At 48.0% G+C, this 22,519-nt stretch overlaps 1 protein-coding gene across 2 annotated transcripts in view; it reads right to left on the minus strand.

The window, feature by feature from the left end:
• The window catches only part of ZNF496 (zinc finger protein 496), a 33,076-nt gene extending 21,459 nt beyond the window's left edge, over positions 1–11,617 (minus strand). The window contains exons 1-6 of one of the 2 annotated variants that reach the window (XM_031449453.2): positions 11,401–11,617; positions 10,988–11,214; positions 9,432–9,548; positions 8,657–9,083; positions 8,049–8,232; positions 2,386–2,462 (exon numbers count right to left, since the gene is read on the minus strand). In XM_031449453.2, coding sequence (XP_031305313.1) covers positions 2,386–2,462; positions 8,049–8,232; positions 8,657–9,046 — 651 coding nt within the window. In that variant the 5' untranslated portion in view covers positions 9,047–9,083; positions 9,432–9,548; positions 10,988–11,214; positions 11,401–11,617. The remainder of the gene's footprint in view (positions 1–2,385; positions 2,463–8,048; positions 8,233–8,656; positions 9,084–9,431; positions 9,549–10,987; positions 11,215–11,400) is intronic. The other variant, XM_031449452.2, reaches the window with a different exon arrangement.
• Positions 11,618–22,519: the final 10,902 nt, after the last annotated feature.

Raw genomic sequence — 22,519 nt, forward strand, 5'->3', positions numbered from 1 at the left:
GGCATTTACCCCGAAGAAATGAAACCTGTAATGATGTAACTGTTTATAGCAGCCTTACACAAAATGGCCCCAAACTGGAAACAAACCTAGATGTCCTTCAACAGGTGAATGGTTAAGCAAACTGCGGTAGAGCCATATTAAGGAATTCTACTCAGCAGTGACACTGGACCACTGATACATGCAAAACCCTAGCTGAAGCTCCACAGAATCATACCGCCTGACAGTCAGTTCCCAAACGTTACATGCTATACAAAGCAGTTTATATAACTTTCTTGAAATGACAACAGTAAACAGACCTTCACCCCAAACAATCTGAAGTTCTAGTTCGTGTTATTTCAACCATATACATTCCTTTCAATAACTTATTATACACTTTTAACTAATTTAATTTTTTTCTTTCATTGACATAAAGAATCCCTTACATAAAGTTCCTTTGCAGAGAAATCGACTAATGTCAACCTTAAAACTTAACTGCAAAACAATACTACATTCTTACTATTCTTTGAATGAAATGTGTATTTTACACTTAATGTTATTTCACTAGATTTGTCTTATATTATTAAAACTAAATTAAAAATCACTTAATTCTCTCAAAAGATAAGTATTAGGTGGTTAGCTAATAAATGAATGCTGGGTGAAAAAAGAAGTTACGTAACATTAAAAGTTCCTGCTAATGGATAGTTTGGTCAGTGGGTGTGGGATATCGAGGTTGATAAGATGGAAATGGTCTGCTCTGAGTGTTAACAGTTAAGTGTTGTATTTTCTAAAATTTAAAATAAATATTAAAATCTAAAACCAACATTAACATCATTAAAGGTGTTCTTTTTACTAACAGTATCTGTTGGCAATTCTAAACAATGTCAGTATTAAAATACCCCTTCCAGAAAAAAAATCTTTTGTGGGTCTAGTTCTACGTAATTGTGGCAGTTACCTTTGGACTTCAATTGTGTGTATTAAATACATTTTTGAATATACATATATTCAAATTAGAATGTATTTTAATCTTAAGTTTATCCTTTAGTAAACATTGCTTGTATTCTCCAAAGGATTTAATTCAAAAAAACCCCGTTATACAATGCACCTCCCATACATGGACATATGATTATACTGAATCTTGGTTTGTAATAGCTCAAAACCATTAAAGTCTACTTTGGACCAAAAAACAAAACAAAACAAAACAAAAAGAATTTCATGATGGTTACGGGACTCCTAGCGCACTATGCAGAAACTATCTTCAATAGAGTGATGAAATAGCAATGACTTATCAAAATCCACATCTTCTGTTCACTATGGCATTTACAGGAACCTGGGGAAACTCAAAGACGAGTACCGAAGTTCATTAGATATTAAATTCTCAGTATGTCTTTGTGTGTCATACTGGTCATGTGCATTTCACCTCCTTTGGGTCATATGTCATCAGCCATCACAGTACATAGCAGACGCTGAAACACAGGTGCAGAGCACCCGGGCCCCTGGGAACAGTGCTGAGGGAGTGGAGACGCCCCATCCCGTGTACCCTGGCTAATTCCTTCCCCTCCTGAGCCCTCTGCACTCCCCAAGTTTAAGGTCTTATCGAACGCACCGTCCTGAGAGCTAGCGTGAGCTGTTTACTGTACAGATGTCCATCAGACAGTCCTCCATCTGCCAGGGACCAAGTAATGAAATGAGGTCCACACCTTCATATAATCTACTTTGGCAGAAGGAGATGCTGTAAAAACTAAATTTCATACCAGCCAACGCAAAGTGTTAAAGGAAAAATGAAGGGGTATGGTTGGAAACCACGGCTGAAGGCAGAAACTGGGCGGGAAAGAGGAGACTGAGAGGACCTGCCAGACTAAGACCAGCCCCTATCCTGCGAGGACACCTGAGAAAGTCAGCCTTGTGTGGAAACGTGGAAGGGGAAAATGCAGAGGAAACTCCCTGAAAACCCACTGCACGGTTGTGGGAGGGTGTTGAAATGATCTGTGTTTTTCCCCTCTGTTTCCTAACATTGCTGAAATAGTTACCACTGTGATTATTACTAAATAAAAAATACACTAGGAAATGAGTGGAGTCTCTTTTTTCACAGGAAAGAAACTCTGAGATGCCAGGAAGACGACAGATGAGGACTCAAGGGCATCTGTCTTCCACCATCACTGTCTGCACAAAGGCTCCAGGAGATGACAAACAGCCAGCACAGGGAAGAGCCAGGACCATGTGGGCGGGAGGGATGCAGGAGGGCACCTTATAAACCCATGTCCTTCCTGTATTAGTCTGTCTGGGCCAGGGCTGAACAGCCTGTGTGGCAGACAGCAAGCTGGCCTGGGGTCCTGGAAAAGTTGCCCTGCAGCTTACAGAGAGGCAAACATGGAGAGGTTCTTAAAGACTCTTGCAGAAATCACTCACCGGGGGCAGCTGGAGGGCAGTCACCTGCTGTGCGTCCCTCAAACTCGCTTCCTGAAGAAGGGAAGTGTCTTGCGGAACTGAAAGAGATCAGAAAAGGGTATCTCATAAAATCCTGGGTCTCTTTCCTCACCTGTAGCAAGAAGATTACCAGATCATGCATACAAAAAGTACTTGCAAACCGTAAGCATTTCTGTCACTCTGCTTTCAGACATGTCAACGGGGACTTCAACGCGGAAAGCTTGGGTTCAAGGTGGCTGTCACCAATTAGCTATGTGCCTCCTAGTAGGTCCAGGGACCTCAGCTTTACCACCCACAATATGAAATAAATGTTGGGGAGGAGGGGTATAACCCAGTGGTAGAACTCATGCTTAGCATGCACAAGGTCTTGGGTTCGATCCCCAGTACCTCCATTAAAACCAACAAACCAACCAACTTAATTATCTCCCCGACCCTACAAAAAAAAAAAAAAAAAAAGGTGAAAGCCCCATAAATAAACCTAATTACCACTCCCCACACACCCACAAAAAGGTTAAAGCTCCAGAGTGGAGAGGTCAGTAAGACCTGTTGGCAGTGAAGATTACTGTCATATAAATTTATACATTTATAGGTTTATAAATTGCAAAGCTCCGTAAGAAAGACCGTTATCACTGTTAGATACTCCTGCAAAAGCACCTGGCGCAGTGCCCTAACCACCATCACACAGAAGCGCAGAGCGTGGTACTGGGGTCATCTCACGCTCCCTTATCCTGGACGATCTGGGTCTCAGCTATATTCTGATATGATCTCTCCCCTGACTAGCACTTGCTCAGGCTTGTGCAAGAAGTGAGCCATATACCCAGCCCATGGTGCAGCCGTGTCAAAGTGAGCTTTGTTTCAAAAGGTGCTCCTCCCGCTGAGTAAGACTTGGAAAGCTGCACTGTCATCTCTCAGCTTAGAGAAAATCTAGGAAGTTAACCCCAGGCCATCATGCAAAACCAGTGTCAAAGCTAACACTAGAAGCCAGCGTTCCTCAGCTTTCACACCGGGGGCACAGAGCTTTCGGTCAGCAGCAGGGGCAGGTGCGGCTACTTGTAACAAGAGTCTGAGACAGGAGCCAGCCCAGCCAGCAGCGACATTTGTGGGCGTGGGATGAGGTAGGGGGGTTCCCCTCATCACTCTGCTGCTGGAAGCACAGGCTAGGTGGGCGTGGATTTTAGTAAGAGATGTTTCTTTTTTCCCACTTTTTAAAAACTGAAGTAAAGTCAGTTTACAATGTTTGTCGATTTCTGGTGTACAGCATGTTTCAGTCATACACACACATTACATATATTCCTTTTCAAATTCCTTTTCATTAGAGATTACTACAAGATATTGAATATAGTTTCCTGTTATCTATTTTATATGTAGCAGTTAGAATCTGCAAATCTCGAAACAGAAACTGACTCACAGACACTGAAAATAAACTTACGGTTACCAGCAGGGAAAAAGGGTGGGAAGGGATAAACAGAGTTTAATTCTCCTCTCACATCTGCCATCTTTCGGGAGATAAAATACATTTTGAAGATTACTTTGGAAAGCTTTTAGACTATACAAAATCTGTATTTGGGGGAAAATCTTCAAGATTACGAACTATATGGCTTTTATTGGAAGTGTTTCGCAATGATAAATCACCTGAATGTTTAAGGTCTTCCTAACAGCTAACTCTCATCATGCCTACTTTGTCCATTTATTATCCCTCAGGGAAACGGAAGAGCTGTGCCTTTTGACCCAAAGCCCATCCATGGTAGCTGGCTTGTCTCAGAACTTCACCAGGACCCGAGAAGGCTGTTACCATTCTTGAAGCTCTTACCCCTCATCCCAAGGGCCCACTCATGGCCACCAACCACCTACAGAACCCAGGCTGCTCGCACGAGCATTGTTTACTTCGGCAAACAGTGGTTTCTCACGGCTGTGGCTATGAGCTGAACTGCATCTCTGCCAAATTCATACTCCGAAGTCCCAACCCCTAGCACCTCAGAATGGGACTATATTTGGGCATAGGGTCTTTCAAGAGGTTAATTAAGTTCAAATGAGGTAAAGGGGGCGGAGCCTAACCCCACATGACTGATGCTCCTCTAATCACAGGAGATTAGGACACAAGATACACAGAAGGAAGACCATGGGAGGACACAGAGAGAGGGCAGCTGTCTAGAAGCCAAGGAGAAAGGCCTTAGGAGAAACCATCTCTGCAGAGACCGTGATCTAGGACTTCCAGCCTTCAGAACTACGAGACAATACATTTCTGTTGTCTAAGCTGCCCACAAGATCTGTGCGATCTTGTGATGGCGGCCCAAGCAAACTAGCACGTCTGTCTTGACTTGTAACCAAAGAGAGGTCAGAGAGGTACTTTGATTTGTACAGAAACCAGGATAGTTTCACAGATAAAGAAATTTAACATGCAACTTTCTCTAAACTGAAAAGCTCAGTATAATGCCAAGGACGCTTTCTTTTTCCATCTAGAACTATAGCACAACATGACCAGTCCTCCTGAACCAACCCTCACACCCTAGAGGCCACCTCCTTCAACCAGAGAGCACCATTTTTTCCCATAACGATCAACTGGAACATCAAGGGCGGCTCAGGCCCCCTGCTCAGGCATATCTTGTTTCACTGAACTTCGCAGATGGTAACATTTTTTAAAAACAAGGTTTGTGGCAACGCTGCATCAGGCTAGTGAATTGGTGCCATTTTCCCAGCAGCATTTGCTTATTTCGTGTCTCCGTGCCGCATTTTGGTAACTCTCGCGATATTTCAAACATTTTCATTATGATTCTATCTGTTACGGTGATCTGTGAACAGTGATCTTTGACGTTACTGTGGTAATTATTTCAGGGCACCATGAACCGTGTCCATATAAGATGGAGAACCTAATTGATAAATGTTGTGTGTTCTGACTGCTCCACAGACCAGCTGTTCCCCCATTTCTCTTCCTCTCCTCGGGCCTCTCTACTCTGAGACACAACAATACTGAAATTAGGCCAATTAATAACCCTTCAACGGCCTGTAAGTGTTCAAGTGAAAGGAAGAACCACACATCTCTCACTTTAAATCAAAAGATGGAAATGATAAAGCTCAGCAGAAAGGCATGTCAAAAGATGAGACAGGCTGAAAGCTAGGCCTTTTGCACCAGTCAGCCAAGTTGTGAAGGCAAATGAAAAGTTCTTGAAGGAAACTAAAAGTGCTACTCCAACGAACACACAAATGACACAAAGAAAGCAAAACAGCTGTACTGCTGGTATGGTGTTAAGTTTTAGTGCTCCGAACAGATCAAGCAGCCACGACATTCTCTGAAGCTAAAGTTTAACCCAGAACAAGGCCCTAACTCTCTTCAATCCTATGAAGGCTCAGAGAGGTGAGGAAGCTGCAAAAGAAAAGTCTGAAGTTAGCAGAGGTTGGTTCACAAGGTTTAAGGAAAGATGTCCCCTTAGCAAGTAAGTGCAAGGTGAGGCAGCCAGTGCTGATGGGGAAGCTGCAGCAAGGTATCCAGAAGATCCAGCTCAGATCACTCATGAAGGTGTCTACACCACACAACAGATTTTCAGTGTAGGCAAGATAGCCTTATATTAGAAGATGCTGCCTAGGGCTTTCATAGCTAGAGAGAAGTCAATGCCTCGCTTCAGAGCTTCAAAGGCAGGCTGACTCTCTTGTCAGCAGCTAAAGCAGCTGGTGACTTTACCTTGAAGCCAGTGCTCATTTACCATTCCCAGAATCCTAGAACCCTTAAAAATGATGCTGTATCTACTCTGCCTGAGCTCTATAAATGTGACAACAAAGCCTAGATGACAACACATCTGGTTGCAACATGGTTTACTGAATATTTTAAGCCCACTGTTGAGACCTACCACTCAGAAAAAAGAATCCTTTCAAAATATTACTGCTTATTGACTATGGTCACCCAAGAGCTCTGATGGAGATGGACAAGGGAATTAATGTTTTCATGCCTGCTAACATAATATCCATTCTACAGCCCACAGATCAAAGAGTAGTTTCAACTTTCAAGTCTTATTATTTAATAAATACATTTGATAAGGATATAGCGGCCCTAGACAGTGATTCCTCTGATGGATCTGGACAAAACACATTTTAAACCTCCTAGAAAGGATTCACCATTCTAGATACCATTAAGGGCAACCGTGATTCACTGGAAGAGATCAAGATATCAACATTAACAGGAATTTGGAAGTAGAGGTTGATTCCAGCCCTCATGGATGGCTTTGAGGGGATCAAGACCTCAGTGCTGGAAGTAAATGCAGATGTGGTGGAAACAGCAAAGAGAACTAGAATTAGAAGCCAAGCCTGAAGATGTGACTGAATTGCTACAACCTCCTGATAAAACTTGAACGGATGAGGAGTTGCTTCTCATGGATGAGCAAAGAGAGCAGTTTCTTGAGATGGAATCCACTCCTGGGAAGATGCTGTGAAGACTGTTGCAATAACAACAAAGGATTTAGATATTCCGTGAACTTAGCTGATAAAGCAATGGCAGGGTTTGAGAGACTCCAATTTTGAAAGGCAAGAAGTCCTATGGGTAAAATGTTATAAAACAGCATCACATGTTACAGAGAAATCATTCCTCAACGGAAGAGTCAATTAATGAGGCAAAACTTCATTGTTGTCTCATCTGAAGAAATTACCAGTCTCCCCAACCTTCAGCAACCACCATCCTGATCAGTCTGCAGCCATCAACACGGAGGCAAGACCTCTAACCAGCAAAAAGATTTCGACTCACTGAAGGCTCACATGATAGTTAGCAATAAAGTATTTTTTCAGCAATAAAGTATTTTTTAATTAAAGTAGGTATATTGGTTTTTTTTTTTCAGACCTAATACCATTGCACACTTAATAACTGACTACGGTGTAAACATAAATTTTCTACATACTAGGGAAATAAAAAACTCATGTGACTCACTTTATTACAATATTTGCTTTATTGTGGTGGTCTGTAACTGAACCTACAGTATCTCCAACATACGCTTATAATCCTTTAATCGTCAAAAGAAACACAAAACCCAATAAAGGTGATGATTATCTTCATAGGACAGATCAGGAAACTGAGGCTTGCAGAGTTTAGAAGCATGTCCCAGGTCATGGCTAGAAGAGTCAAAGTCAAGCGTATCTGCTGCCAAAACCACTTGCCTGTAGCCATCAGTGTACTTGGTACAGATACTTAGATATTCTAGGCAACACTCATGCCCCAAGCTATGAAAATATCACTCTGTGCTTCCGGAAGCAGTTTTATATTTCCTTGTAACATTATAACAATACTGAGAGGAGCTGTTTAGATGGAGAAAGAGAGGTTCAGAGAGACAAGAGGACATGTCATACTCATCTCCCCACACAGGCCCTACTGGGACAGTGACAGCGCCTGGCCGCACCCAAACAAAGCCTAGAGATGTGCCCTCAAAGAGGTGAGATGATACAGCCTCAAAAGGTCCCACCTATAGGAGAGGTCCCTCTGGGCAGACCTGGCACCATGAAGAGGATGCTCAGGTGAGATTCCGATTGAATTGCTCTAGGGAAGGACCAGACCCTAAAAATGGTTCAAGGCTACTCAGGGGGCAGGAAAGAACTAAAAATGTCAAGAGCTAGCCAAGTGCACAGGGTGACATATAAATGCCCCTCCCCCACTTCCTTGGACACCCTACCTGGGTCCCCGCTGAGCTGGCCCGATAGTCTGCTTGGAAGCCCAGGACCCTGAGCCAGGGCCAAGGGCTGGGCGTCCTGGCTCTTTGCAAGGTCACTCTGGGGCTCTGCTGGCAGCCGCTCCTGCTCCTGGTCTGGAGGGCTGTCCCCATCGTCAATCACCACAGGGTCTTCACAGTGCTTGAGCTGCAATCCCAGAAAGGGCTTTTCAGAGCTCGGTGGAGAGGGTCCCCGGCCAGGTGAGGCCCAGCGGCTACACCAGGGACTAAGCAAACCCCTCCCTCCCTGGGCCTGCTAACCACTGACTCGGCCACCAGTAGCTCAGCCCCAGCCTTGGACAGCGTTATAAAGGGTAATGGCCACAAATTAGGGCCTTTAGGGAACGGAATCTGCTTTCCTGGGAAACCAAACTTCACTGTGGGCCTCAAGTGATGCACGCAGCTCAGACGGATTCCTCATCCCTGGCCAGGGGATGTGTGACCCCACCAAAGCATCAAAGCACAGGGTGGCCGCCCTCTCTCCATACCTGGCGCCCGGCCCCACTCTCTCCCTCTCCCCTCCCATCCTCCCGGCCAGCCCAGCCCAGCCCAGCCCAGCCCCCTCTGCTCACCCACTGCCAGGGTCTCCCCGGCTCTCGTTCCAGTGCCTCCACAGCGGCCACAGCCTGATCGCCACTCTCGGGCTCCTGGGCCCTCACCCAGCCCTGGATCTCCCGGGGCAGGATGGCCAGGAACTGCTCCAGCACCAGCAGCTCCAGGATCTGTTCCTTGGTGTGCCTCTCAGGCCGCAGCCAGCCCCGGCACAAGTCCCAGAGGCGGTGCAGGGCCTCCCGGGGGCCCGCCGCCTCCTGGTAGCAGAAACGTCGGAAGAGGCGGCGGGAAGACTCAGGGCTGGGAGGCTCACCCTGGGGGCTAGGGTTCTCTCCCGGTGGGCTCCTCATTTTCCTGGGCTCCTCACTTTCCTTTGGAGCCAAGACTCGGGGGCACAGGGCTGTGGGCATGATGGGATTTGATGGGGGTCAGCAGCAAAAGACGACCCTATTTCCAAACAGAAATCACTGGCTTCAATGTTCTGGTCTCCTGCGGTAGTTTTTTTGGGGGTGGTGATGGGGAAAGTGACAAAGCCCACAGAGACCAGCCCTTATTAGAAGCCCTGGGACAGGTGAAAAGTGTCAGTGTGAATGATCCTTACACAAACGGAGAGAAGGAACGACCCCATTCCCCAAAACATCATTATATGATTCCTTTAACTGGGTGACTGGACAAACAAGGCATGGAGTCCAGGAGAAAGCAGTGGCATTTCAACGTGGCATTGGCGTTCCAAGCATCCCAGGAGACCAATGGGGCCGCATGCAGGAGTGAGATGTAATTAACACTGTGTGGTACCTTCGGTGGCCAGGTCCTCCTGGAAAGGGCTTGAAATGGATGAGCTGAGAAGGCCGCTATCTTGAGGCTTTGCAGCAGAAGTCACTGTCCCTGCCCTTGAGACCTTTACAAAAAGAGCTGCGAAGACAAAGACAGACATGCACAGGAAAAGCCTTCAAAGCTGATCCAAGGTGAGAAATCCACCCCTGCTGGTGGCTAGGGCTGACTACTGGTGCTAGACCAATACAGAGCAAGAATCAGCCTTGCTCAGTGGAATACATACTGGGACGCAGGGAATGAAGTGGATAGTCCAGAAGATACCCAGCCAAGGAATGGGGAGAGTCAACGGGGAGAGGCAGCCATATCCTGAGTTTACTAAAGAAAAATAATGCTAGGTATTTAAAAACATCGGTGATTTCAGATGAGCCTCCATCCAACTCACTAAAGTCTGAACAGTCAATTCTAGCATATATTTAAAGATGTCTGGACCTTCCACCTTGCCCCCATCTGTCTTGCCTTCTCTTCTTGCCATCTTCAAAATCATAATGAATAAAACCACACACACCTCACAGCCCTTCCTCAGGCACAGAGATGAGACACAGCCTCCTTATCTGCAGGGTGGGGCTCAGGGGCCACTCCACCTCCCCAGTGAACTCGGTACAGGGTGACATCAGAGTAGCTACCACTACTCCAGACTACAGGACCCAAAGAAAAAAAAAGGCAAATGGGGTTGAACACAGTCCCCTCTCCCAGCATCAGGCCTCGGAGATCCTTGGACAAGGTCATTCACTCTCCACACCCAAGCTGAAGAGGCTTCCCAGCACGCCAGCATCTTAACCTGCTCAGCGCCCCCTCCATTCGCCTTGCGTTCCATGCAAAGCGCAGGCCTCATTCCCATTTCACAGGAAGACAAATGAGGCCAGAAGAGCAACAAAGCCACTGAATAGCAGTCAGAAAAGCCCAAATCTCTGGAACTCTTTGCTTTCCAACACAAAAACAAATACAGACTGGCATAAAGGGACTCTGAGGGTATCTGGCTGGACACATTACAGCTTGCCCCACCCCACCAGATTTCCTCCAGTGTCTGCCACTGCATCTGAAACCCAATCTCAGCCCTACCCACACCACGTTCCCTTAACGCAGCCATCATACATCTGCTGGACTTCTAAGTTCCTCAGGTCTGCCCCCAAGCTAGGGGGAACCAGTGCCCCACCCTCAGTACTCAGTGGTCGCTGTAAGGTATCTCGCTCTGGGCTCTGCCGCTTATCCCTAACCAGACTGCCACAGCCGTGTTCCTCTTTGTCATCCTGGTAACTGGCACATAAGAGGCTCAAGACTGATTTGTGATGAATGAACTAACGTTAGTCCCAGGAGTATCCCACAGGGGGCGGGGCGTGCTTAAAGCAGCTCTAGGAGGAGGACCAGAGCTGGATCCGCAGAAAGGAAAGGGGATGGGCATTTCATGCTAGGGAAAAGGGGCAAGCTTTTCCTTGCTCCAGTCCTCTCTCCCTCTTCCCTCCCTAACACACATCCACACCCACACACGCCTCCAGTTTAAGCAGCTTCCGGCTCCTCACCTCACAGTCTGGAACTCCTTCCCGGCATCTAACTCAAATCCCTCCTGCTGTGGCGGAAGTCTACGGCAGCAGCTCCTCATCCTTCCAGCCCGGTCTCCCGGGGGTCCTTCCCGAGGCGGGTTCTCTGCAGCGGCCAGGCTCCCTGGCTAGCCGAGCCCCCGTCTCCTGCTTCTGCAGAAAACCTCGGCTCCGCTCGGGAGGGAAGAAGTGAGAGCAAATGGAGGCACCTGAAAAACAGCATTTGCGTTGTCTTATTCCCTCTGCGCGAAGATTCAGCGCTCGGCTCCTGGGAGGGAGGCCGGAGCGCGCGGGGCCGGGAGCCCGGGGCCGGGGGAGCGCGGAGCCGGGCGCGCGGGAAGGCGCCGAGCGGGCACGCGGGCCGCAGAAGCCCGGGCCGCTCGGGCCGCACTCACCGCCGCGCCGCGTCCCAGTTGGCGGGCCGCGCAGGCCTGGCCGCCTCGGGAGCCCGCCGGACGCGGAGGAAAGGAAAGGCCGAAGCCCTCCGGCTCCCTCCCCTGGGACACTTCCTGCTCCGCTCTAGGACCGAGGAGGTCTCCGCATCTCAGTGGTTCGCTCCCCCGCCCCCCAGCCGAGGTGTGCGCAGGGGGTGACATCCGACACCCCCGGCCCGGCCGGGCCCGCGCGCCCCGCCCTGCCACGCCCCGCTCCGCGCGCGCTCGGGCCTCGGCGCCCGGCCGGGGGGCTTCGTGGGGCCGCCGCGCCACGGCCGCCCGGCCTCCCCACGGGCTTGCGCGGGGGACGCGCGCCGAGGCGGGGACGGAGGCAGGGGCGTCGGAGGCACGGCGGAGACCGCGCCCGCGGGCGGGCGGCCGAGCGGCGGGGGCCGAGGACCGCGTCCGGCGGGAGGGCTCGCGCTGGTGCGCCCTGCCGTGGGAAGGTCGGTCTGGGGGCTCCTGTCTTCGCCGCTCTCCCCTGCAGATTCCCGCAAGGGCATCTGGACGCCTGGAAGGGCCGATCCTGGAGCCGAGGCTGAAGGCTGGAATTGGGAGGAGGGAGTGGAGGAAGAAGACTGCCGCGCACCGTGAGCCGCTCCGTTGCCGGATCCCCGTGTGACCGCCCGCATCCCACGCCCCGGCAGGCCCACCCTCCTTCCAGCCAAACCCCTCCTCTGCGCCGGTCCCGCGGCCGCCGGAGAGGCGAGGAGGGCTGGAGAAAGGAAGACTCCATTCCCCGCTTCGTCCTCTATGGGACATCAAAGGTGTCAGCTTTCGCTTTTTTAGGGTGAAGCGTATTTGTGGAGTTTCACAGCTGCCCGTTACACTTCCCTTCTGAGCATCCGGACAACCCTGAGGAGTGTGCAGAGGGGCTTCGGTCAGCCCCGGCCCCCAGAGCGTGGTCGGGGTGCTCATTGCCCGCTTAAGTGTAGGGTGTACCTAACTGTTCACGTTGAGGCAGAGGGACAGGTTAAGGGACGTTTGACCTGAAGTCAAGTGGCAGTGAGGGGCAAGAAGAACTGGGGCCTCCGGACCCTCAGATAGGGCTATTTGCCACCATCTATGCTGAACATAGTCCAGAGGCTCAGAGGGGTCTTCCTGGGGTCATCCTTAATCTTTCAGGTTCTGGAGCTTACGAGAAAGCGTCCTGAGCAAGCCTGATTCCCACCAACCCTTCTTTTTTTTTCATCTGCCTGGCACTGAAGTTGGACTCTCCCAGGGAAGAAGCCAAAAAACAACAAAAAACCAAAAACAAAAAACCCCTCCATTACCTGAGGGAACATACTACCAAAGATAACTGATTTCCCTCAGATCATTTCAAGGGCAAGCGGACTATACCAGTTCCCCTAGAGGAAGTGACCTGGCTGAGCAGGTGAAAAGGAGGTGGAAGAACTAAGGAAACACATTTCTTAGCGCTGTTGCTTCCTCATTCCATGGACTTGAGCGCCTTTTGTTTCTTCCTATAAATTATGCATAATTACTCCTGACTAGCGGAATTACTGGGAATCACCATTTGTCATATGCTTGGATTCTGTGACTTTTGCAGGAAACGGACCAAAGCAAAGGAGTGAAGCTTAATTTTGTGAAACAGTGATTGTTTCTCCAGATGACAGCCAGATGCAGTCAGGGCCACCCAGAGATCTTACTTAGAAGCTGCAGATACCAGTGAGAACCACCCCCTTCAGACTTAACTGGATTCAGTGTTAACAGGGTTCATGTGCACTCCCTTCTCAGGAGCAGCAGCCAGGCATCATGGCCTGGAGAAGAGACCTGGGGAGGAACCAAGAATCAGCCAAAGCAGGTCAGGCTAAGGTGCTTTAGCAAACAGCCCAGACAGCTCTAGAAGTCCAGATCCTCTGCCTGAGTTCCCAGCCCTGTGACCAGGCAGGGAACAACCTGTGAAGTGTTAGTGATTTGTGCTTATAGTTCTGTCCCCTGCAGTTCTAAAACAGATAAAATGCAGGGCCCAGAAACCTCCAGCACACAGCATCAGTTCAGTCCTCACTGCCCTAACCAGTTCTTTCCCCTGAGCTGACACCTCCCTGCGCACTGTTGTCTCTTTGAAGCTTTGTGTTTATTGTGCATTTTGCTCAGCACAGGAGTTAGTGTCAGAGTGCCTCGGTTAAAACCTGCCTCATTAATTCCTAACTGGGTGATCTCAGGTCTGCTTAACCCATCCGTGCCTCAGTTTCCTCATCCAGGAAATGGATGATGCTGTCTACCTCGCTGAATGTGCAGGACCATGCAGTCACTCAACGAATGGGTTCTGAGTACCCGCTAGGCACTCATGGTGCTAGGTGCCACCCCAGGTCCTCAGAGTACATCTGTGAACACAGTTGGCTGGGGGGATAGGAGGAGGGGTGGGGCAAACAGCAAAATCTCCATGACCTGCTATGTTTGATCCACGCTGCAGAGGGAAAAGGAGGTGGAGCGGCATCAGGTATCAGCGGTGCTGGGGATGCGCTAGTGATGGTCACAGTATTAAAGAAGAGGTCAGGGCAGGTTCCATTGTGATGGTGACATCTGAGATGAGGGAGTTGATCAAGCTGAAGCCTAGGTGAGAACAGGGTCCCAGGTGGAGGACACAGTGACAACAAAGGCAACAAAGTTACGGAAGTTCAGCGAGGCAGCCAGTGAGTGAGGGCAGTGGGGTGTTAGTTTAGGATGGAGGTTGGGGTGGGGGACAACTGGAGGCCATGGGAAGGTGCTTTCCTTGACTCCAGATGGGATTGTGACAAATCCCACAAGTGAAGCAACAGAAAGAGAACCCTGAAGGTAAACCCTGCTCAAGTACCATCAAGCCATCTCACACTGATGTGTACATTTCATTTGGTTTATAGTATATTGCGGATATGAAATGTTTGCTGTGCCACCAATCACTTCAACTTTGGGGAGACCAGTAGTGGACAGAAGATCCTGGCTTCTAGAAGTTGGAAGGGGAATCAGATAATAAATAAATGGCTTTGCAGTATGATGCTATTGGTGATAGATGGCATAAAAAATAAAACAGGGTAAGAAGGAGCCTGGTAGGGTGGTCAGGTAGGACCTTTATGAGAAGGTAACATTTGAGCAGAGAGCAGGTGGAGGGTGAACTGAACAGAAGTGGGCATGAAGAACATTCCAGCAGAGGGAACAGCTCATGCAAAGGCCATGAAGCAGGAGCTTGACCCCCTAGAGAAAGAGGGACTCTGGAATGGAGAGACTGGATTTTACACTTGGAGGGTTTCAAATGAGGACATGTCCAGATGACACTTTCACCATGATCACTGTGCAGAACAGACTAGAGCTGGATGGCAGAGGTAGAGGCCATGTTGGAAGCAGCCACAGAAATAGAGGCAGGACATGGTCCATTCCAGAGTCTGGAGGTCTAAGGCTGGTGAGCAATGGTGATTACCCCCAGGGTGTGCTGCTGGGTGTTAAAGAAGTGAGGAACAGCTGTTGTTTTGGTTCCAACTGAGTGATGGGAGGGTCTGCCTGGGAGACTGCAAAGCAGGTTTCTGGGAAGGGTTTGGGAGACAAAGATGGGTTTTGGACTTGCTGGGTCTGAAATGCCCAAAAGACAAATAATTATGACCCTCCTGGGAGAAAGCCAAGGCTAGTGGAGGAAATCTGTTGTCACAGCACAGAGCAGAAGTTGAAACCGTGGGGTGGATAAGTGCAGGTGGAGAAGCTGCCTTGGAGAGGGTGGCCCTGCCATGCCAACTTTGGAGACTGGGAAGAGAGGAGGGAAATCTGGAGGAGAAGGGGAAGGAGAAAGTGGGGATGGAGGAGAGAGGCAGGAGGCAGGAAGGAGAGGAGGCAGGAAGAGAAGGAGCAGCCACTGTGAGGTGGAGAGAAATCTGGGCAGTGCTGAGCCTTGGAAACCCAGACAGGCAAATGTGTTTCAAGAAAGAGAGACAGTTGGGGGCAGGGTATAGCTCAAGTGGTAAAGTGCACGCCCAGCACCCAAGAGGTCCCGGGTTCAATTCCTGGTACCTCCTCCAAGCAGAAATCAATGAAGAAACCTAATTACCTCCCCTTCAGTGTGGGGTAAATGCAGGAAAAAGTGGCAGTGGCTGAGGGAACCTGGGTCCCACCTTAAAGATGGGAGAATTACAGTGTGTGCCTTAAAGGAGGGAGGGGTCAGGCTGGAGCCGAGGGCAAGGTGGTCTCTGGGCCCTGAGGCTGACAGGGAGCAGGGGTGTGAAAGTTCAAATGCTCAGACACTCCTGCAAAATAAATAGCAGGATGGGTGGTTCATTTTATGCGTTAATGAATGACAAGTATTGTCAGCCATATCAGTAAACAGAGGATGCTACAGCCATCAAGTCATCAGCCACTACTACCACCCCTGACAGTGAGCAGAGGGAACTCAGGATGCAGACAAGCAGGCTGCCCAGCCTCTGCTGCCACCCCCAACAGTGCCCCCTGACCCCTCAGGATATAAAAGGACAGGACACTGGCCCTTGATAGCTAGGCGCTTGTCAAAGGAATGATTTCAATGAACCCAGACTTTTGCACCTTCTCATATACAGAAGAGCACTAAATTCCTTAACTTGGGATATCTGGTTTTCTTTAATTAATGGTAATCTTTTGATATTCTGGCTACCTGGTCTTTGTTGCAAAAAACTCATATATATCCTGACTGCTCCCATGCCTCTTCAGAGCAGTCTCTTAGAGTGATCTGAAAGGCTGCCTCCCAGGCTCAAGTCCTCAGAAAATCCGCCAAATTAAAACCTCTCAACTTTTAGGTGGTGCATATTTTTTCAGTCGACAGTGTCAACTTGGCAAGGTCAGGGTGCCCAGATTTTTGATCAGACACTAGTCTAGATTTGCTGTGAAGGTATTTTTCAGACGAGATTAACATTTAAATTAGTAGACTTTGAGTAAAAGCAGATTATGCTCCATAAGGTGGGTGGGCCTCATCTAATCAGTCGAAGGCCTTAAGAGTAAAGACTGATGTTTCTCACACACACACACACACATGCTTCCTCCTCCCAACCCCAGCCCCAAGAAGGAATTCTGCTGGCAAACTGCTTTCTGTCTTGAGCTGCAACATTACCTGTTCCCTTGGTCTTGTCCCTTGATTGCTGGCCTGCCCTGCAGATTTTGGGCTTTCCAGCCCCCACAATTGCATGAATCCAGCCCTTAAAATCAATCAATCAATCAATCTTAGCCCTTGGCTGAGAGGGATGAGCAGGAGAGAACAGAGGCGAGAGAGGAGGGAGGAGAAGGCTTATCTTGCAGAGTCAGAAGGTGAATGGGCTGTAGCAAAGGAAACCATAAATTATGTCAAACATGGAAAGTAAACTGTGCACTGTGAAGTACCATGTGAGGCTTTCCCCAAACCCAGTATTTAGATACAGAAGGGCAGCAATTACAACTCCTGCTTGGGACCAGGTCATCACTCCACAGAATATGCTTGTGGACCGACCACAGAGGCAGGTGTGTAAAGATGCATCATGTCACTGTGGTTCCCAGACCAGCCACATCTGCCTTCCTGGGAGCTCACTAGAAATAGAACTCTCAGGCCCCAAGCACAGCCTGCAAGGTTAACCAGATGCCAGGGGCCTCTCTAGCTCTTTGCGGTTTGAGAAGCTCTGTTATAAAGGGGTCAGCATGGTTCTGGGCACAGTAGATGCTTGAGAAACTGTAGCTTGACGAGCAGTCCTAGGAATAATAGTGCTGGATATTACTGCGACTTATTCGCAGGCTTCCAGCAAACAAGGACAGCAGGGCGTTGACCTGGTACCCAACATCCAGCAGAGGCTCTGGCCCATGAAAAGAGTTCAGTGAGAATCCACTGAGTGAAGGAACTTGGCTTGATCCGTTTTCTCACAATACAGGCCTCCCAGCTGCCATATGAAGGCTGCTCATTTATTTTTATGGGTTTTTTTTTTTCCCTTTTGCTGAAGTCAAAAAGACTTGCAGAACTACACAAAGACCAACATAACCAACAACTCAAAAAAGGTTCCAGTGAAAGTACCTCTAAAATGTCCCAGTTGGTCACTGGAAAAAAGTGTCATTCCTTTTCCTTGAAGTCACATGTTGGGTGCTGTTGTCAAGGAAACCAAACCAAGACCCCAGACATCAGTTTGAGGGGAACTGTTCATGAGCATTGGGGTGTTAATGCTGACTCAGCCGAACTACCAGGGACCAGTCTGTATTTTGGCGAGTTCAGTTAACTGAAGCAACCAGATTTATTGTGCTGGTGCCATGAGGGAGGGAGCCCAGAGGAGGCTGGAGTGAGGTATGATAAAGCGAGAAGATAAGCGTCTTTTGTAAGGTTTGGTTGCAGCTGAAGGATGGAGGAGGAGGAAGAGGGTATCAGGGAAGTGGGGGTCACTTCTGCTTTGGGCGCCGTTCGGAGGTGGGGTTAACTGAGGGTCATGGGTTGTCAAGAGGTGACGATAACTTAACTGCGGGGTCATGGGTGAGTGTAGCAAGCAGATCTGAGGTGTCCCTGGTAAAGAACGTAAGAGTCAGTCCAAGATGAGTGCACTGTGGCATTTCACAGCTGCTGCAAGACCTGAGGGAAACCCTGTTTCCTGTGAACACACAGCTGCTTCACCGTTTCTGTCCTTCCTGCCTCCCCTCTTCTCTGTCTTCACTGATTTCCAAGCTTTGGCTCCTCGACAGGCTGTGACTCTTTTAGGAGGAAACCAACTCTGGTCACTGCGGTTCTTTGGATGTTTCCACTCATGTAAGTTTCATCTTTTCTGACCTTCTTTTCTGTCTGTTCCTCAAGTGAGGTGAATCCCAGGATCCTGGAATCTCAGAACGGCAACTAAGGCTCTGGGAGGGAGAAGTGGTCAAGGGCCCAGTGCTACAGATGTGTGGGGGTGGGGACGGGAGACACCATGCACAACATGTTCAGTATTCGCTAGGCTTACCACCCGTGCTATATCACGTGATGCACCCCAGAACCCCAGGAAGCTGGAGCCTTAAGGACCACATGAAGAGTTTGGAGTCTGTCCTGTAGGAAGAGGTGCTCATTGCTTGCTGGATCCCACACTCTGATGCGTGTCCTGGTCCCTTCTCAGCGTACAGACCCTATCCTGGCCCCTTCATCTCCATCTTGCCTCCTGCCCACTCAGGTGCAGTTTAAGTCACATAACCATGGTGTCGCTACCTTGGGTGTTTTCTCTCAGTCTGTCCCAGGAAAGGGGAACTCTTATTTCTGTTCCCTTGCTGTGTAAGTTACTTAGATGCTGGGAGGCAGTGGAAAAGTTTCTCTGTTCATGATATGATAATAGAATACCTGGTTCACATGGATCGAACAAAATTTCTTACCTAAGTACACCCCAGCAGAGAGCCAGAGATACTTAACAGGTATTTATTCATCATAAATACCTTTTCCTCAATTAACTGTATGTGAACTTTTAAACTTTTCAGTGTTCCATACCTCTTATTTTAATTTTTTTAGCCGAGGTCCTAGGGATTGAACCCAGGACCTTGTGCATGCTAAGCATGTGCTCTACCACTGAGCTATCACTGCCCCCCCACCCCATATCTGTTATTTTAGTGTATCTCCATTTACTTTTCTGTATTTGAGCCCCCAGATGGCACCACCTATTTTTGCTCCAGACACAAAGAATTCTGAATTACTCCCCATTCCTCAAATGCTCCAAGTACATTCACTTAATCTGTTAAACATAGCATGACCTATTCCAGAAGTTTCCTGACACTCTGTAATTACTGGTCCTTGATTTGCCAGTCTCCCTTCACCCCCATCCCCTCAAGCTCAGTTGACTCCATGTGCAGATGGGGATGGCAGTGAGGGTCCTGTAATGGGTAGAAATATGTCCCACAACACAATGTACTTCAGTCCTAATCTCTTATTCCTGTGAAAGTGACTACATTTGGAAACAGGGTCTCTGTAGTTGTGAACAGGTTATGATCACACTGCATTAGAGTGAGCCCGAAACCCAGTGATGGGTGTGCTTATACACAGGCATGTGAGGACAGGGTGAAGGCCATGTGACAGGGAGGCCAGAGAGGGGAGTGATGTGTCTACGAGGCCAGGGATCCCATGGATTGCTGGTAATCACCAGAAACTAGGAGAAAGCAAGGGAGGATTCCTCCCTAGAGCTGTCAAACCCAAACCATGGTCCTACCTATGCCCTGATTTCACACTTGGCCTCCAGAACCGTGAGAGAATAAAGTGCTGTTGTTTCAGGTTTGTGCAATCTCTTATGGCAGCCCTAAGAAACTCACACAGGCCGGGACACCCATTCCCACCCGCTAACTTGGCCTGCGATATTAGCAAACTTGTTGTAGCCTTACTTTTCTGCTTGTTTTATGATTATTTCTAGGCCCTTGTAAATAAATTTGAGACCCTTCCATGAAACTTGGATGTTATCACCTTCAGCTATCCCTTGCTTTTTATCTCCCAGACCTAACTGGTTAAAATTCATAGACCCCCATCCATCTTCTCCTCTGCGTTCTGGTTGTCTTTGTTGAAGTCATCTCCTTGAAAATATTGAAATAATTGCCAGCAGATGTGCTGTCCCTAATCTCTCTCCTCTTTGAGTTAATTCAGTTTAGCTTTTACAGGGTGTCAACTCAGAGCAGCCCGGCTCAAGGGGTAAGCCAGTGGGGCTTGTTCCGGAAGATGTGAAATCCTCATTGGTACAACACAAAGATGAAATGAGTGACCATTATGCAAAACATTTGCTATTTGGGGGGAACTCTGTGACAAATCTGAAGGTGAGGTAAGAGGTCCTCATATACCAGGCTAAAGAATTTGGATTTCACTCTGTAAACTAGTGTTTCTCATGCTTTTTTGCCTGGAACCCAGAGAAATTGTGATTCACCCTGATCATTTCTGCTCTAGTCTATTCTGCTAGATAAAGACTGGCCTGTTGTTGGCAGATTCTCTCCTCAGCCAAACTCTACTCAGGTTTCTCTGAGCTTTCTTTCTTTCTTTCTTTTCTTTTCTTCTTCTTCTTTTTTTTTTTTTTTTTTTTGCAGATATTGATAAGTTTATTTGAAAATTAACATTGAAAAGCAAAGGACCTAAGAATGTCTAATTCAATTTTCAAAAGAAGAAAAAAATGGAGTAACATTATTTGATTTCATGATTTAATAAAAAGCCACAGTAATCAAGACAACGTGGTATCGGAACAAGCATAGGCACATAGGTCAATGGAAAAGTCCAGAAAGAGAAATATAAATATATATGTTAATCGGTTTGCAACAAAACTTCTAAGTTATCTGAATAGAGAAAGAATAGTCTCTTCTGTAATTATTGCTGGAACACGCATATGTGAAAGAAAAAGTCAAAACCAGAAATTGGGGGGGAACCCTCAAACTCATACTTCTCATAATATACAACTAAATTTTAAAATATTTTCCCCATCATTCTAACCAGCTTTGTCAAATGGACAAATACGCAGTTTGTCCCAAGTATGGTTAGCTCACCATATGCCTAAACACTCTCTGAGCATTTTTTCATCTAGACTTGACTTTTGGACTTTCATTCTTGCTCTGCATCGTCCAATTTTAGCAAGAATCCTGCTAAGTCAGTTTAACCAGGACACCCCACCCTCAAGATTTCTGATCACCCTTGAGATCTCTAATCAGGTCACTCATCCCCCACCATCACTTAGCTGGTATCTGATCACCATGGCCTGCCTTCAGCAAGAATCCCCTTAGGTCAGGTCAGTTGAGCCAGAATGCCTCTTAACTCCTAATATTTCCTCTTTGTAATATTCTGTCTACTGACTCCCACCCTGCTCCTTGGCTATTAACTCCCACTTTTCCTTCTTATATTCAGAGTTGAGCCCAATCTTTCCCCCATTGCAAAAGCCCACTGCAGTGGTCCATACACCTATCTCCCCTGAACAAAGATTGCCTTATTGTGCTTTACTGAGTGTCATGGATGCTTTCTTTCTTTAACACTATCACAAGCTGTTATGGGTCCTTTAATACAATGGACTGTTGATGAAAGGGTTCTCATCAAGCCAAGGGGATCCTGACAGGTACCAAATTCAGATAGTATTTTTGGAAGTCCAGGAGAGAGAGGCATGGGCTGCGGGCTCACTGACTCAACAAGAAAATAGACAATTGTTGGTGGGTACAGGAGTTGAAGGCTGGAAAGTCAGCTGCCCCATAACTGCTACTGAGTCCAGTCACTGAAGGGGTGTCCCTTTAATGTCTCAGCCACCGTTAATGCTGTGAAAAGACACGGTCACGAAAACGTTTTCTCCCAGACCTGTGGAATGTCCGGGAACCAAAAACTCTTGGCTTGTGGTAGCTTGCCAAGAAAGCGCGTCCTAAAGCCTGTGTCGTGGGCTTGGGAAATAAGAAAGGTCTGGCTCCTAATCTGAATGGTAAGAACTAGAGTCCTGAACTGTAAGGTGGGCCCCGGGGACTGACTCATGCTAATGACCTTCCTGGGGACACCCCAGCTGTGCCAGGCGTGAGGCTAAGGGGACTGAAAAAATGAGACAGATGCACCAACTATAACTAACTTGATGTGAACACAGCTGCCCTCCTGTGGCTTGGATGATCCAGGTTCCCCACCCTAGGAATAGACCATCTAAATGCTTCTTTGTATTCCCATTTCTTTCTTTACCTTATTTATTCTGGTGTGGAAGGTTAGCATCTACTTGTATCCTTAAGCCTCACTTAAAAAAAAAATCTGCCTTTACCCCCCCCCCCCAACAACTATTTGGTATCATTTCTTTAAAAAGTTGTTTTTGTTTGCTTGTTTGTTTTCTGGTTTTCTTTAAATTTATTATTTTTTTTAATGGAGGTCCTGGGGATTGAGCCCAGGTCCTCATGTATGCTCTCCACCACTGGGCTATTCCCCCCACCCCCTCTGTTTTGTTTTGTTGTTGTTGTTGTTTTTTAATGTACTTATTCTACTAGCCCAGACTTAACATCCCGAAAAATCCTCAGAAGTTAGCCAGTATCAATCTCCTTTACTGAGTTGAAAACAAAGTTTGGAAAAGTTAAGAACCCACAGGACGTCTGAGAAATGTTTGGGGACACAAGTGCATCTGACCCTTGGTTTCTGGGCCTCTACAGGGACCGCTGCCTCGTCATTCAGTTCTTATTGAGCCTTCTTGCCGGGGGCCGGACACGCCATGCC

Source organism: Camelus dromedarius, chromosome 3 (genome assembly GCF_036321535.1).
Source record: "Camelus dromedarius isolate mCamDro1 chromosome 3, mCamDro1.pat, whole genome shotgun sequence".
NCBI classification, from domain to species: domain Eukaryota; kingdom Metazoa; phylum Chordata; class Mammalia; order Artiodactyla; family Camelidae; genus Camelus; species Camelus dromedarius.